This window comes from Acyrthosiphon pisum, chromosome A1 (genome assembly GCF_005508785.2).
Source record: "Acyrthosiphon pisum isolate AL4f chromosome A1, pea_aphid_22Mar2018_4r6ur, whole genome shotgun sequence".
Taxonomy (NCBI): domain Eukaryota; kingdom Metazoa; phylum Arthropoda; class Insecta; order Hemiptera; family Aphididae; genus Acyrthosiphon; species Acyrthosiphon pisum.
The window spans coordinates 145,211,860-145,225,872 of record NC_042494.1 but is presented as its reverse complement, the minus strand read 5'-3'; the positions used below and the strand labels follow the sequence as shown (position 1 = coordinate 145,225,872).

The 14,013-nt window shown below is 31.8% G+C and overlaps 1 protein-coding gene across 2 annotated transcripts; it reads right to left on the bottom strand.

The window, feature by feature from the left end:
- Positions 1–183: 183 nt before the first annotated feature.
- Positions 184–7,846, bottom strand: LOC100165087 (transcriptional adapter 3). Of its 2 annotated transcripts, none has more exons than XM_001946071.4 (10): positions 7,502–7,846; positions 6,894–7,165; positions 6,630–6,826; positions 5,823–5,900; positions 3,983–4,072; positions 3,708–3,922; positions 2,315–2,424; positions 2,086–2,246; positions 1,858–2,016; positions 184–1,795 (listed from the first exon to the last, which is right to left on the bottom strand). In XM_001946071.4, the coding sequence occupies exons 1-10, from the start codon at positions 7,510–7,512 to the stop codon at positions 938–940; spliced, it is 2,151 nt and encodes a 716-aa protein (XP_001946106.1). In that variant the 5' UTR covers positions 7,513–7,846; the 3' UTR covers positions 184–937. The 2 variants fall into 2 exon arrangements, with proteins under 2 accessions (XP_001946106.1, XP_029344372.1); XM_029488512.1 differs by having other exon boundaries at positions 7,498–7,842.
- Between the last annotated feature and the right edge of the window lie 6,167 nt (positions 7,847–14,013).

The window sequence follows — 14,013 nt, the reverse complement described above, 5'->3', positions numbered from 1 at the left end:
TACTATTTTAACCATGGTCTGGTCAATAAATTTGAACTTTTGTAGAACCGTCAATGAATAGTACAACCATCTCAACACCGAATTTGCACTTTTGTGGAACTCTGTGCACTCCATGTTAAATCTGGTATGCAAAACACTGATTAGACTGTGTTTATAACAGGATTTGAAAGAAACAAGAAACAATTTAAAAACTGCAGTTATTGATATATTAAGGAACAAAATTAGTTAAATACTGTTTTCTTACTATAAATCATCGGTTTCAGAAAAAACCTATTACATTTTGTATAGTCTTTTGAAACTTAATTTATCACAAGTAAAAATGTATATAATGTTTTTTTTTTTAAAAATGAACTTGCATAGTGCTATTTAAGAATAAAGTATACAAATAAAAACAAAATTAAAATTAAAATGCAATTCGGTATATAAATGTAAAAAGGGTATATTAATACATGTTTGATTTAATATTATTTAAGCACAGTAGATTCTACCTATAATCTACCGTGATATTTAGTGTTAAAGTGTCATAAGTATAACTTCATATTTATAAATGAAACTTAAACACAAATATTTTTGTTAATGATTAATATAATAAAACTTATTCTTGGTTTTTAAAATCAGCCAAGTACTTGATTTTAAAAACCGAAAAAAACTAATATAATTATAATTTATGATTAATAGATAATGTACTTGACAGACCACATGGATCTAGATACTATACATAATAATCCATGTGCCGTATTGTATGTGGATACAATTGAAAATAAAATATTGCATTTCTATCTCTAAGTTATATATAACTTATCTTATACTCTCTCATTGGGAACAAATTATAAAGATGAAAAAATTAATCAGACTTAAATTTTTAAATTATAAATAGTGAGAACACTAATATACTTAAGTTGTTAGGGTACAACTTGTTGTAAGCTTGGTATTAATATTAATCCGACAGATCAGTAAAATCACTCCCTTCACTTGTGGATCCATCATATGGCTCAAAATAAATATGTGGCTCATTTAACTTTCGAGGCCGAAGTTCTCTTTTAACGCCATCAATTATATCCTCTGAAGGATCTAATTCAAGATCAGAATCAGCCGGTTCCTGTTTAATTTTAATCGGTTTTCTTGCTTCAATTTTAGGTGTCTGTTCACTTTCTGAGATTCTTTTTTTAGGCTTCTTACGCCGTCGTTCAATAGATAATTTCTCTGAACAACTAACTTCTTCTTCTTTTATCTTAACAAGTGGATTGACGTTAACGTCTGTTTGAACCTCTGTTTGATCCTCTTGGTCCTCTTGGTCAATTTTGGCTTCATCGTCCTTTTCTGTTTCATTTTCTTTGTTTACAGTTTTTTCTATTTCTATTTCTTCAGCAAAAACTTCTGAATTGCCTACATTTTCATCATATTCTACATCATTATTCTTTGCAATGTCATTATCTTCTTCAAAGTCCATTATGTCATCAACAATTTCATGTTTAATATTAATTTCAACGCGCTCTTCAGCCTGACAGCTTTCTTCATCATTTATTTGATCATCCATTTTTACTTCAGTATCATTTTCAATTGGTTCAGTTTTAATATGGACATTAGATGGTTCACAGTCTTCATAACTAGAATCTGAATCGTCTGAAACTAATGGGCTTAAGAATAAGGATTCAGTTTCCACTGATTGCAATTGTCCAAGTAAAGTGCCACGTTGGTTTAATAAAAAATGCAACTCATCGGCTTCTTCAGCCATTTGAGCAAGTTTCTTTTCATTTGTCCATGATTCATTTTGCTGTGTTTTAAAATTTAAAATCTAAAAACAAACATTAACCTATTATTTAATATTCAAATATAAGGTACATACATTTAACATACCTCATTGTTTACTTTTTCGATTTTATTTTTTATAATTTGTTGATAATAATCTTTACGGCATCTTCCTAATAAATGTGTCAAGTGATTCTTGTTCATTTCTCTTAATTGAGCTAATGCATTATCACACTTGACTATTTCTTCTAGAACTTCGTCATTTTCCTAAAGTAACGAGTTTATCCTTAATATAAAATATAAATATTAAAAAAAAAACATTTTGATTATAAATACCTCATCAGCTATAGTCAAAGAAGGTAGCATTTCTTCCGGTAATGGTACCTGTTTAGTATTACGATCCGTGAGCCCCAATTTATGCAATTGTTTCTTGATATTTTGTTCTGCATAAAATTCCTTACAAACATTACTCATTTCTTGTGGTTTTTCTTCAACGTCTTAAAATAAGATCAAAAAATTATTATGAATTATTTTTTATGAGCAACTATTAAAGTAAATAATTCACCATCAAATTCTGAAAAATTTTCTTCAGCATCCTCTAAAGACATGTTTGAATGATCCATAAGAGCTGTTACAACTCTTTGATAAATTGGTGTATATACATTACCATCATTTCTATAATATTTGAATAAAAACAAATAAAAACAAATATTAATTTATGGGTACATGTGTTAAAGAGAGATGTTCATGAAGTAAAAACTACATTTGAAAATTAATGATTTTTAAAATAATTATATATTTATTAATATAGAAGAAAAAATGTTTATTTCCATGAATTTTGTGTTATTTAACAAATTGATTTATGTTAGTGTAGAAGAAGAATACAGCTAACTTGCTCCTCTTGTACATTTATAATTTTGTAATTAAGGGGCCTCGCTATGGCATTAATTTAAGGAGAATCATTTAGGCAATTTCTAATTTCGTCGTCGCCACCCGAGATCTATGTGTTAGTCATAAATGATTATTAGTGTGTGTAGCGTCTATGCGGGTCAATTGTAGCGGTACGGAGAGCTTTCGCACGCACATATCAGATGTAATATTGTGATCATGATAAAATGTTTATTTTTTACTCAAACATACGATTCTAATTCCAACAATACGTTGCCACGATTATCTCAATTTGCATTCTGACAAAATATTCTTTTTTTCCACAACATGTACGAGGGATCGATTGAGGCACATTTTTACAATTTTATTTAGTTAATAAATATTAAGTTGGAAATTCTGAATTTTTTACAATTTTTATCGGAATTAAAAATACAAAAATTAAAAATGTGGCTCGATCGTTGCCTTGTATATATTACGGATGATCCAAATATTTTATCAGAATGAAAATCATGATAATTTTTGACATGTATCGTTTGAATTAGAAACAGTAGTTTTTGACAAAAAAAAGTTGTGTTGGTGAGGCCCTATAAGAATTAAATTAGTGGTAAATATAAAATCAAGAGAGTTATTAATATAATATTGACATTTGAATATGAGTGATAACATACAATATTATAGAAGAGAGATAATTTTAGACTAGATTTAGAAATCTAAAAAGTTGGAATATTATTTTTTATAACTGCAAATAATTTTTACTTATTATTGCTATATTTTGTAAATTTAAATATTGAAATACTTAGGAATTTGATTCATTAAACATCCAATATGAATTTAAAGTTAGTAACTTAAAAATTTAGGACTATCGATGATCGTTATTAATATATAATTTATGTCTATATACTAGTTTCCCATATTATACGGTGACCAGTTGCTGTTTGGAATTTGGATACTACAAACTTTTATGTACAACCAATAGTATTTATAATGAATTAATTAAAGTTATCTTATAAAAATGTTAACTACAATATTATTCATATACACCAAAAATTTAACATCAAGATTCAACTTACATAGCAGAATTAGCTTTATCCACTAGTTCTACTACATCGGGTGCTATACGTTCAGCAAATTTAAGTTTTTTAGGCGGACGTGGAGAACACGATGATTGGTTTTTTTGCATTTCTAGCTCTTCTTTAGCCCAATTCTTTGCATAATGTTCACCCAAAGGTGGTATTTCATACAAGTTTTTACTGGTGCAATACGATTTAACTAGATCATTTAACCACTGTAAATAATATTACATTAAGATTAAACGATTATAATACAAAAAAATATATACTCTTACTTTAAGATCTTCTTTCTTTACACGACTCAGATATGGTTCAACAAGGGACCAAAATTTATTTGCTGATTCAGTTTTGCTTGGTGGCAACTCCTAAAACAAATTGATAAAAATTAAATAACTATTTAATACTATTTAAGTGTTTTATACATAACTACATAAGTATAATTATATGAATAGGTTAGGTTAGGTTAGGTTAGTATATACTGACAGTATTATTATATACTCTATTCAGAATATTAATAGTAAACCACACACATGCAAGCAGATTGAGCTGCCAAACCATATAGGCACTCTATCATTGGTTGTAATCTTTGTGCATAGCTAACGTATCACATCAGCCTACACAAATTATTGAGGGCAAAGTCAATTTGGAGGTGATTTAGGGAGATGTGTGTCTCAGTCAGTGGTGCGCAACCTGAGGGTCACAAAATTTTATTAGGTCGCCAATAATTTCACATCAAATGAAAAAGTAATATACTATGTACATTATTTTATAGTTTTATACAAAGTAAAATTATTTTGTACCATCGATATCTATATCAATCGTAATATTATGTCATATCTTAATATTACGATAACAAGTTCTATTGAAACAAGCAGTATACAAGTTATTTTTAAATTAAATTTAATCTTATGGTTATTATGAAATGGTCTAATAGTCGTGTACGAGCTGTTGAGTTAATCCTATTAATGCTTATAATTTTGTATATTTTGTAATAATTTTTTGTATTTTGTGGTATTTTAAACTAATATTTTTAATATCGTATAAAAACAAATCCCTTATCAAGAGATACTGTGTCACATTGAATTGAAATTATGTCAGATAATATAAAATCACAACTCCTAAATAGATTACGAAGGAATTATTTTGCAATGCAATCACATGAATCTATGGATACAACTAATCTTGCTCAACTTCTTGTATATGTTAGATACATTTATAAAGATAAAATTTATGAAAACTTTTTATTTTGTCAACCATTAGAAGTTCATACAATTGGAAATAATATTTTTGTTCTTATAAACAATTTTTTAGAAATTAATGCAATTTCCTAGTCAATGTGTGTGTCAATCAACTGACGGCGCAGCTGCGCTTACTGGTTCAAAAAAAAGGTTTTAGAACTGAAGTTCTAGTGTCTTTAAATATAATGTTTAACCATTGTATGATTCACAGAGAAGAATTAGCTACCAAAAAATTTTTTGCATCAAATTATTTATGCAAAACAGCATTTTCAACACTAGCAATAATTAAAAACAAATATCGCTCCAAATTAAAAGTTGATTAAGGAGTAGTAGTGTCAAATATAAAACCAAACATAGAATCAATCATGTCTAAAATGCAAGCTCAGGTCCCTCATTAAAATAATTTCAGTACATTTTTTAATTTTAGGTTTTATAAAAATAATTTTGTATTTTTTTTTATGTTTTCGTTTAATTAAATTAAAGAAATATTAAAATTGCCTAAAATTAAAGATTTAATTTATATGAATAAAATGTTTGTATACATTAAGACTATTATGGGCCAGTTGCACCATCCCTGATTAAATTTAACCGGAGTTTAATCGGCCGAATTTGCCCGGTTAAATATCTGTTATCAGCTGATTAAGCTTAATCATAGTTTAATCATAGACGGTGCAACTGGCCCAAAGTAAATATAATATATTAAACACTTACATAGTGTTGGTATTATCAAAATAAATCATTTTGGGTGTCGTGAATCAAAAAAGGTTGCACACCACTGGTCTAAGTAAGGAGAGTTTTTGTCATCTTGAGCAGTTTACACTTATCAAAAATAGAGTATACTGTATAGACATTAAAATAAAAAACACATTATAATTACTTTGCTAGTAGGATCAAATTCAACCTTCATCTTACGACATTCATTCACAGGTGATATTTCTGCAGCTGCTCTTGGTCTCTGTAAAAATTAAAAATTAAAAAAAAGAATAAAACTTTCAGTTTTCTTCTGACACCTAGAAATGCATTTCAACCATTGGCATCTTAATGGGTGCTTATTTACTTTCAGTGCTTACGCTTATTGTATAAGCTCTGAACAGTTTGTTTAGACACTAGCACTCACAGGTAGGTATCTAGACAAACGCGAATATTGATGGCGTTAAAAGTTATCACTACACTGGTTATCAGAAGTTTTTTTAGACATTTGATTTTGTTTTTGTTAAGTTTTATATCTGATTATTGTGAGTTAATAATTGTGTTATCTCTTATAATTTTACATTTGAATATTCGTTTTGAGAAATAAAGTTCACGCTTTCGCTATACTACCTTGATGGAAAAAACGACATAACACCTATTTTCCGTGACATCACGGTTGTACTTGTACATCATGAGCGTTTTAAAACACAAACGACGCGGCAGCGTTTAAAGCACCCACGTTGAAGGCCCCCAATTTCACGTGGTTCTGATATTTAGACGTACACCAAAAAATTGTTTTATATATTTCAATTTTCAATAATTGGAATATTAAACATTGCGTACTTTAAATGATGCTCAAACATTCTGCGCAAAAACCTATTCTTAATAAATAATAAAAAAAATAAAAATAAATATTCCTAAAAATAAATATTAGGTATGATGATTTAAGCAATAATACTAAATAATTAATACAATTTTCATAACATAGACTTACAATTGTAGGAAGTTTGGGGTTCTTAGCCATCCTATGTAGAGAACGAGCAAACTGCATGGATGCAAAAGTGCTTAATTCGTCTCTTATTGTATTTCTGCGTACGATAACATTAGTTAACATTGCTTCAAGATCCCATTGAACATGGTCCAATTCGTCATCCGTCATTATATAGTCAGATTTGATATCACGGCTCAGCACTAAAACAACAAAAGTATTTATAAAATATCTACAAGCATAACAAAAATTCCCTAATTTTGTTTTTACATGATAGAATGGTAGAATTTTCTGGAATGACAATAGATTTTAGACGAGGTAACGACAGCTCTCTTTCTTCGTTGTAGTCGGCATGTTTTTTCCTGGATGGTGACTGTGGTGGTGACATAACCTGTTTGAAAGATACATTACCATCTGTGGATGTACCCTCAGCATCGGTATCATCTGCAGTGGCAGTATCTGGGGACATAGGTTGACGTGGTTTTGGACCTCTTCTTTTCGCTATACCTCTACCACGACCTCTTGACCCTCCACGTCGTTTTCTGCAATACAAACAAATAAAATTGAATTACACCAATTATGGACATAAACTTCAAGATGACAATTGGTGCACACGGTACATGAATATTGGTGTACCTTACACACATTGGCATTAATCAGTGGGGGGCTTTAGGGGGCCAAGTCAAGCATACATTTCAATATCCCCCCAGTTCTAAATAGATATCGAGTGTGGGCATGCGGGTGTCACTTTACTTTAGATAATGCTAGTCCCAGTCCAAAAAAAAAGAAAACAATAAAAGATTCAACTAAATGTTTACAGATGATTATACAAATAAATACACTTCATTGGTACATACTGTGTGATGTCTTATACTTACTTTGGCGACATAATTAACTTCGTTCTGTTCTAACAACAGTGAACCGGTTTTGAATTAAGCAGTTTGCTCCGAAATATAAAAACCCTCGTAAAAAAACACTTTTGTTACTGATGAAATATTAATAAACTGTAAAATTGTTTGGCACTTTAATGTTGGCCAATAATTAATATATATTATATTTTCACACTTTCACAATGCCGCTAAAATGCTGAATGCCATGACAAAATATTTTAATATTGTCATGCTGAATGTCCCGATTCTACAAAAATAATAAATATACGAAAACAGCTTAAGCGCGATTTATACCGTGGTTGTAAGTAATAGCAATATTTTACCAAATTTTGAAATGGTAATAATCAGTAACCACAACTAAGATATATAAACAAAATAGTACCTGATAAGAATCAGTGTGTGCACGTCTGGAAAATGTAAATTAATCAACGAATCAATGAATCAAACAATAACAATAATAATAATAGTAATAATAATAGCAATAATAAATAATAGTTATGAATTTTTTTTATATCAAAATTATATATCACTATTTATTATTTAATAATTATTATTATAACAATATGATCAGTGCTGCAATAACCGGGTGTGTTGCGTGTGTCAAACACACGGGCCCAGGGCCCCAACCCATAATTGGGGGCCCAAAGATAAAAATTTTAAAATATTATTTAGAAAGAAAAAAACAAAACCATTTTGTTATAATAATAGTTATTAATAAAGATTGAACAATAGATCGGTTTTGTTTTGTACACAACAATACAACATTATCATACATCAACGTTTCTTTTTCAGCCTGTGTAAGTTGTATAACCGAAATTAAAAATAGAAAAATAAGACTAAAAATATAGATTAAACTAAGATTTTATAAGACTTTCAAGTATAGCTTTGCTCAATATTGAAAGACAACAAACAAATGATATTAACCTAGAAAATATAATTGACAATTTTGCAAACAAAAAGGCAAGAAAAATGAATTGTTCAGTATTTATTTTTGAGTTGACTGTTAATGTATGGTATGTTCAATTTATTTGTTATTTAATAATTATTTATATTTAAAATGAATAAAAAAGGCTACAAATTATTACATTTATTTATTTGTAAATACATAGGTACCTATACGTGTTTCAATTATGTGAACCTTATTTTTTATGAGTAAAAACTCAAAATTCCAAAGTATGTTTTCAAATTTGGAAAAATTAATTTTTCAATTTTCAAGAGTGAGGAGGAGGCCATTCATTTTATTTACACACGGGCCCAAATCCGTGTAGTTGCGGCACTGAACATGATATAATAATATTAATATATAATTATATCTTAATCTGTGATCAAAATTCAAAATATAATTTATGCATGCCACATATATGTGGTTAGGTTAGGTTAGGTTAGGTTAGGTTATTTGGTAATTTGGTAGTTTGGTAGTTTTTTGATCATTTTGGGTGCCGTGGCGTAGCCAAGTGGGTTTTGGGCGTTTAAACGCCTATTACCTTTTCCCCCTTTTAAATTATAATATAAACTATTTATATTATTTATATACGAAAACTGTAAAAAACTTGTACCCCCAATGAAACTTACATAATAGAAACTTTGAATAAATGAAAACGGCCATCGTGGTCAATATGGATTGCTTATTTATTTTGGTTTCATAATTTCATAGCAAAGACTAAAGAGGGATACACGTTGCAAACGTTCTATCCGCTACGGATACGATTTCAACTTTAAGATTCCAATCCTTCATACCCTAGGGCCTAGTGATACAGTCGTGGCCCCTAATATTAGTCATGACAAATAAGATCTTATTTGTAATGATATTAGTTACTATAGTTACTAGCACGGTTTAAGATAGTATATCGGGAGCTGGTATGTCCTTAGATCTAAGGGTATGTCAGCAACTTTGTGATACGCATATCCGCCATATTGCTTTTCTCCACAAGGTTTACAACACAGCAGTTAATAATAAGATTGACGGAGAACTGCAGCAATATGGCTGCCTGCGCAGTGCGCTATACCGAACACATGGGAAAAAGTGGAGATGCGCAAACAAGACTCAAATTTGGAATGTTGCTGAAATACCTCTTTTATTTAACATGCAGTACACAACGTTTTAGAGAATATCTTCTCTACATCGTGCAGTACACAGTGTCTAGAGCCCCGGGCGCCCAGTCCGATATTCGGACAGCGGGGCTTTTTTTTCGACACCGTTCGATCTACGGAGCTCCGGGTCACACCACCTAAAGGTAGTCACGCACTGCAACGGTAGCGCTAAAATTCTTTTGTCTTGGCTGTGTCACGACATTGGTGGTAAAATTGTGTAAAAAAAAATAAAACAGCTCAACCACCGCGCGAACAACTTAGAAAATAATTATAGCCGTCCTCTGTATAGGTTATCTTTCGGTAGTTGTTTACATAAACATATACATATGTATAAATATTAAGTATCAGATCAAAAAAAAAGTATTTAATATAATCAGGCGCGTATCCAGAATTTTATTTCTGGAGGGGCTGATGAACATTTATAAACATAGTAATACAGTAAAACAAAAAAATAATATTTAATGATTTAAAACACAATGTATACAAATACAATGTAGGTATTAGGTAGGTACTATATAACAAGTTTTAATAATACCTACGCGTGTTGTTTACGCAGTCCATCATAGTTAACGTTTACGATATTAATAATCTTAGAATTTAATTTTAATTGTTCTCTAGTCGGACGATATACGCACGACCGCGTTTTTCGGTACTGTTTTAGAAGGCCTGAAAAACTATAGCAAGCGACTTTGTAAAATGTATAATTTTGAATTTTGAAAACTTGTTCAAATGATAACAGTACCTAATAATAAATTAGTGTCGGGGGTGGACAGTTTTTCAACTGCCTATATTTATATTTATATTACCTAACTATCTATATTCAAACACAATTTGAAATACAATAATAATTGTATGTTGTATTTAGAATTTACACTGTTTACTTTTAAAATGTATTATATATATCTTGTTCTATTTTTATATTTTATACTATATTATTATTATTATTATTATTAATTATTAGTCTTGAAGTTATAATAAGTTCTGCTTAGATTGCTAAGGTCATTAGCGTTGAATTTGTATATATAATATATTACTTAAAAAGTATATAGAGGATAAAAAAATAAAAGTTTTAAATTAAATATTTTGATGTTTATGTAGGTAAGTACCTGCTATTTATTATAATGTACCTACCTAGTTAGTATTATTTTTTTTTTTTGTAATTATTAAATAAAAAAATTTTCGTTTTTCACACTCAATTTATTACTACTGATTAAGATACATTTAATTTAATTCGTTTCAATACAAGGACTTAGGACCGGTTGAATAAATGTTTTATAAAACATGAGTTATAACTCAGACTAGGTCAACGTTTCCTGAAAAAATCAAAACAATAAGGCTTTTGTGGACAACCATCAATTTATTGAAAATACTTAAATAATTTATAATTTATTTTTATTTAATTAGGTAAGTTGGTTTTTTTTTCAAATGTATCTATATGTCGTCAGCCTAATTCACAAATCACATAACCCCATATTGACTAGTTTCAGGAGAAAGGAAAAAAATTCCGTCGGCAAATGTCCTATCACATCTATATAGTATTCTGTATTTGACAATAAATTACTCATTAAAATGAAATATATTTTGTATTTTAAGACAATTTTTGAAAGTTTTTCGCCAATTCCTGATTTACACTCTTGTTATTGTTTATGTTGTACAATACATGAGCGTGTCTCCTATCGATATTTCTTGAAAACGATTTTCTCATACCTACTCGATCGCTTCACGTTTATTGGATCTATACAAATTATAATATTATTAACAGTGTGTTGGTGTACATAGCCATATTAGTTATTTTAGTTATAAGTCTATATTATTATAAGTGATGAACAAAAAAATAATAATAATAATATCCTCAATATTAAACTATACATTTTTATTTATTAATCTAAAAAATAAATAACATAGGTAATAACTATAATCTAAAATTTTTTTTTTAACCGGACGATTATCGTCGAGTAGAAACGCTGGTTTTGGATATCAGGGAATGTCCAGCTTATGGACATACTGCACTGAGGACGACGAGTGGACATTTTTCGGTGGACTATCGGACCAGGACGCCTGGCGGCCACCGAGCCACCCCCGCGGGGGTTCTCGTCAGGCTGCGACGACGGCGCGAGGTGCACTACAACAAGCGGCCGACCCAAGCCGGCAGTTCTCTGAGAGGAGGATGTTCTGATGCTCGACGGCGATTACTATGGCATGCACCGGCGGAAACAGCCTGCACGGGACCAAGCAGAGGACGAGTCTGGAGATCAGCCTTTGCCGGAAGACCACCACCATGGAAATGCTGCCCACGCCCGCGAAACCGGCCCGAGTGTTCGTTCTGGGGTCCGGCAGACTGCCAGCCGGGCGGTTCGGACTAAAAAGCTTCCGGCTGCAGATCGAGGTGCGGCCAATGCGTGCCGGACCCGGAGATGGTGACACGAGGAGGAGGAGGAACTTTCGGAGGTGACGTTGAAACTGATAAAAGGGTAAGATGGCGATGGCTTTGAAAATTCCGGCGAGCATAACATTTAGAAGCTCGCCGGTCAATCGTAGGTATGCTGAAATTGTAATTTTACGAAAATTATTAACAATTTTCAAGATTTTTCTACATATTATTATATGGTATATTATTACTTATAATAAGTTGTAACACTCTAGTTCATAAATACTGTATGCTTATAACTTACGTAAAATTAATAATTAATATGTTGTTATGTTGTACATGGGTTAGGCTGATCTATAAGGGCCAGCTTTTGCTGTGATGTATACATGTTTCACGCTTCTCTTGAAACTGTCACGTCTCTTCTTACCCCATTCAGTTTCACCGTCAATCCGTTTGTTCCTCCTCAGCTTCGACCCTGTTGTCACCATCTCCCGGTCCCGACACCTGCAACTCTGGCACGCGCACCTCGACATCTGCAGCAGGCTTTCTAGTCCCGTTCCCCGGCCGCTTGTCCACCCCGACCACAGCAGAACGAACACTGTCCTCGCTCATGGGCGGGCCGGTTTCCCGGACGCGGGGAGCATTTCCATGACATTATGCCTTCGGTGGTCTTCCGGCGGCGGCTGATCTCCAAACTCGTCCTCACTGATCCCGATCCTCTTCTAGGGCGGCTCCAAGTGCCACCGCTGCACGCCAAAGTTTTTTTTATCCATCTCCGCCGTCGAACTCGCATCCTCCTCCTCCGCCACCGGCTGTTCGGCCGCATATTACGTTGTAGTACACCAATACCCTATAAGCCGTCATCGCGGCCCAACGAGAACGTGGCCCAGTCACCGCAGAGGAGGCCGACCACATTCCTTCGGGATCGGCCTCGTGGTGTCCAGGTCCGACAGTCCGCCGATAGTCCTCTCTTTGTCCTCGGTGCAGTATGTCTCGTTATATTATATGGGCGCCATTCCTGTTAGGCGCCACTCAAGGTCCTGGACATTCCCCGATGTTTCTATCTAATTGAACCAGCGTTTCTCTCTAAGTTCATCCGGTATGGGTTTGATCGGACGCCTTTGATCGTACATTATTAATTTTGAAAACTTAAATTTAAACAAACAAATCTCGTTACTATGGGCCAAGATATTATCTTATACTATAATGGCATTATATTTAATATATTATTTCGTTTTTGCATTTAAAACGAAAAGTTGCTTATTCAATTATAGCCAGATACCTATTATATAGTTGTGTATGTACTATATGTATGCGAAATAAAATTAATAAATAAAAAATGTATACTAAGTGTAGGAATACATATTGTCAAGTCATCATGTTTAATTTTAACAAATGTAATTAATACAATAAAAGTTATTAGTATTGTAAGTTTTAATTATTTTTCTCTAACTAAAGAGAAACACAACATTAATGTACCTATCAATTCAATTGTATAATAAATTTAAAAAAAAAAATGTAATTACCTTTATTGTGTTGATTATTAATTATTATGTTTAATGTATTAATATTATTATTATGTATTCATTAAATATATTTAATTTTTATTGTTTTCATTTTAAGTGAGAGGGAACTGTAATGTATGTACCATATTGTTTATAACATAACCTCAAAAGTCAAAACGTTCAATGAAAATTCATTTGTATCTAAACCACCGTGTTGTGCACTACTGCGTTTCTCCCAAAACAATACATCCCGCCTACTATGCAACGACTAATGAGGCCTGAGGAAAACTTGATGTACGAAATCATGTTTTTACGGCCGTATTTTGTTATCAGAACGGGTACTATTTCCGTTTACCGTACACCATTGATACTCGGTGGCGCCGATCACCTAATTTATCTATGAGTTATGACATATGTCCAGTGCCGCAACTTGGTACATATTGGTGGGTGTGCGACCAATAAATAGGGCCCAAGTATAGAGGCAAAATTATAGTAGAGGGGAGGGTGCACCTTTCTGGACCATTTCCCATGACTGA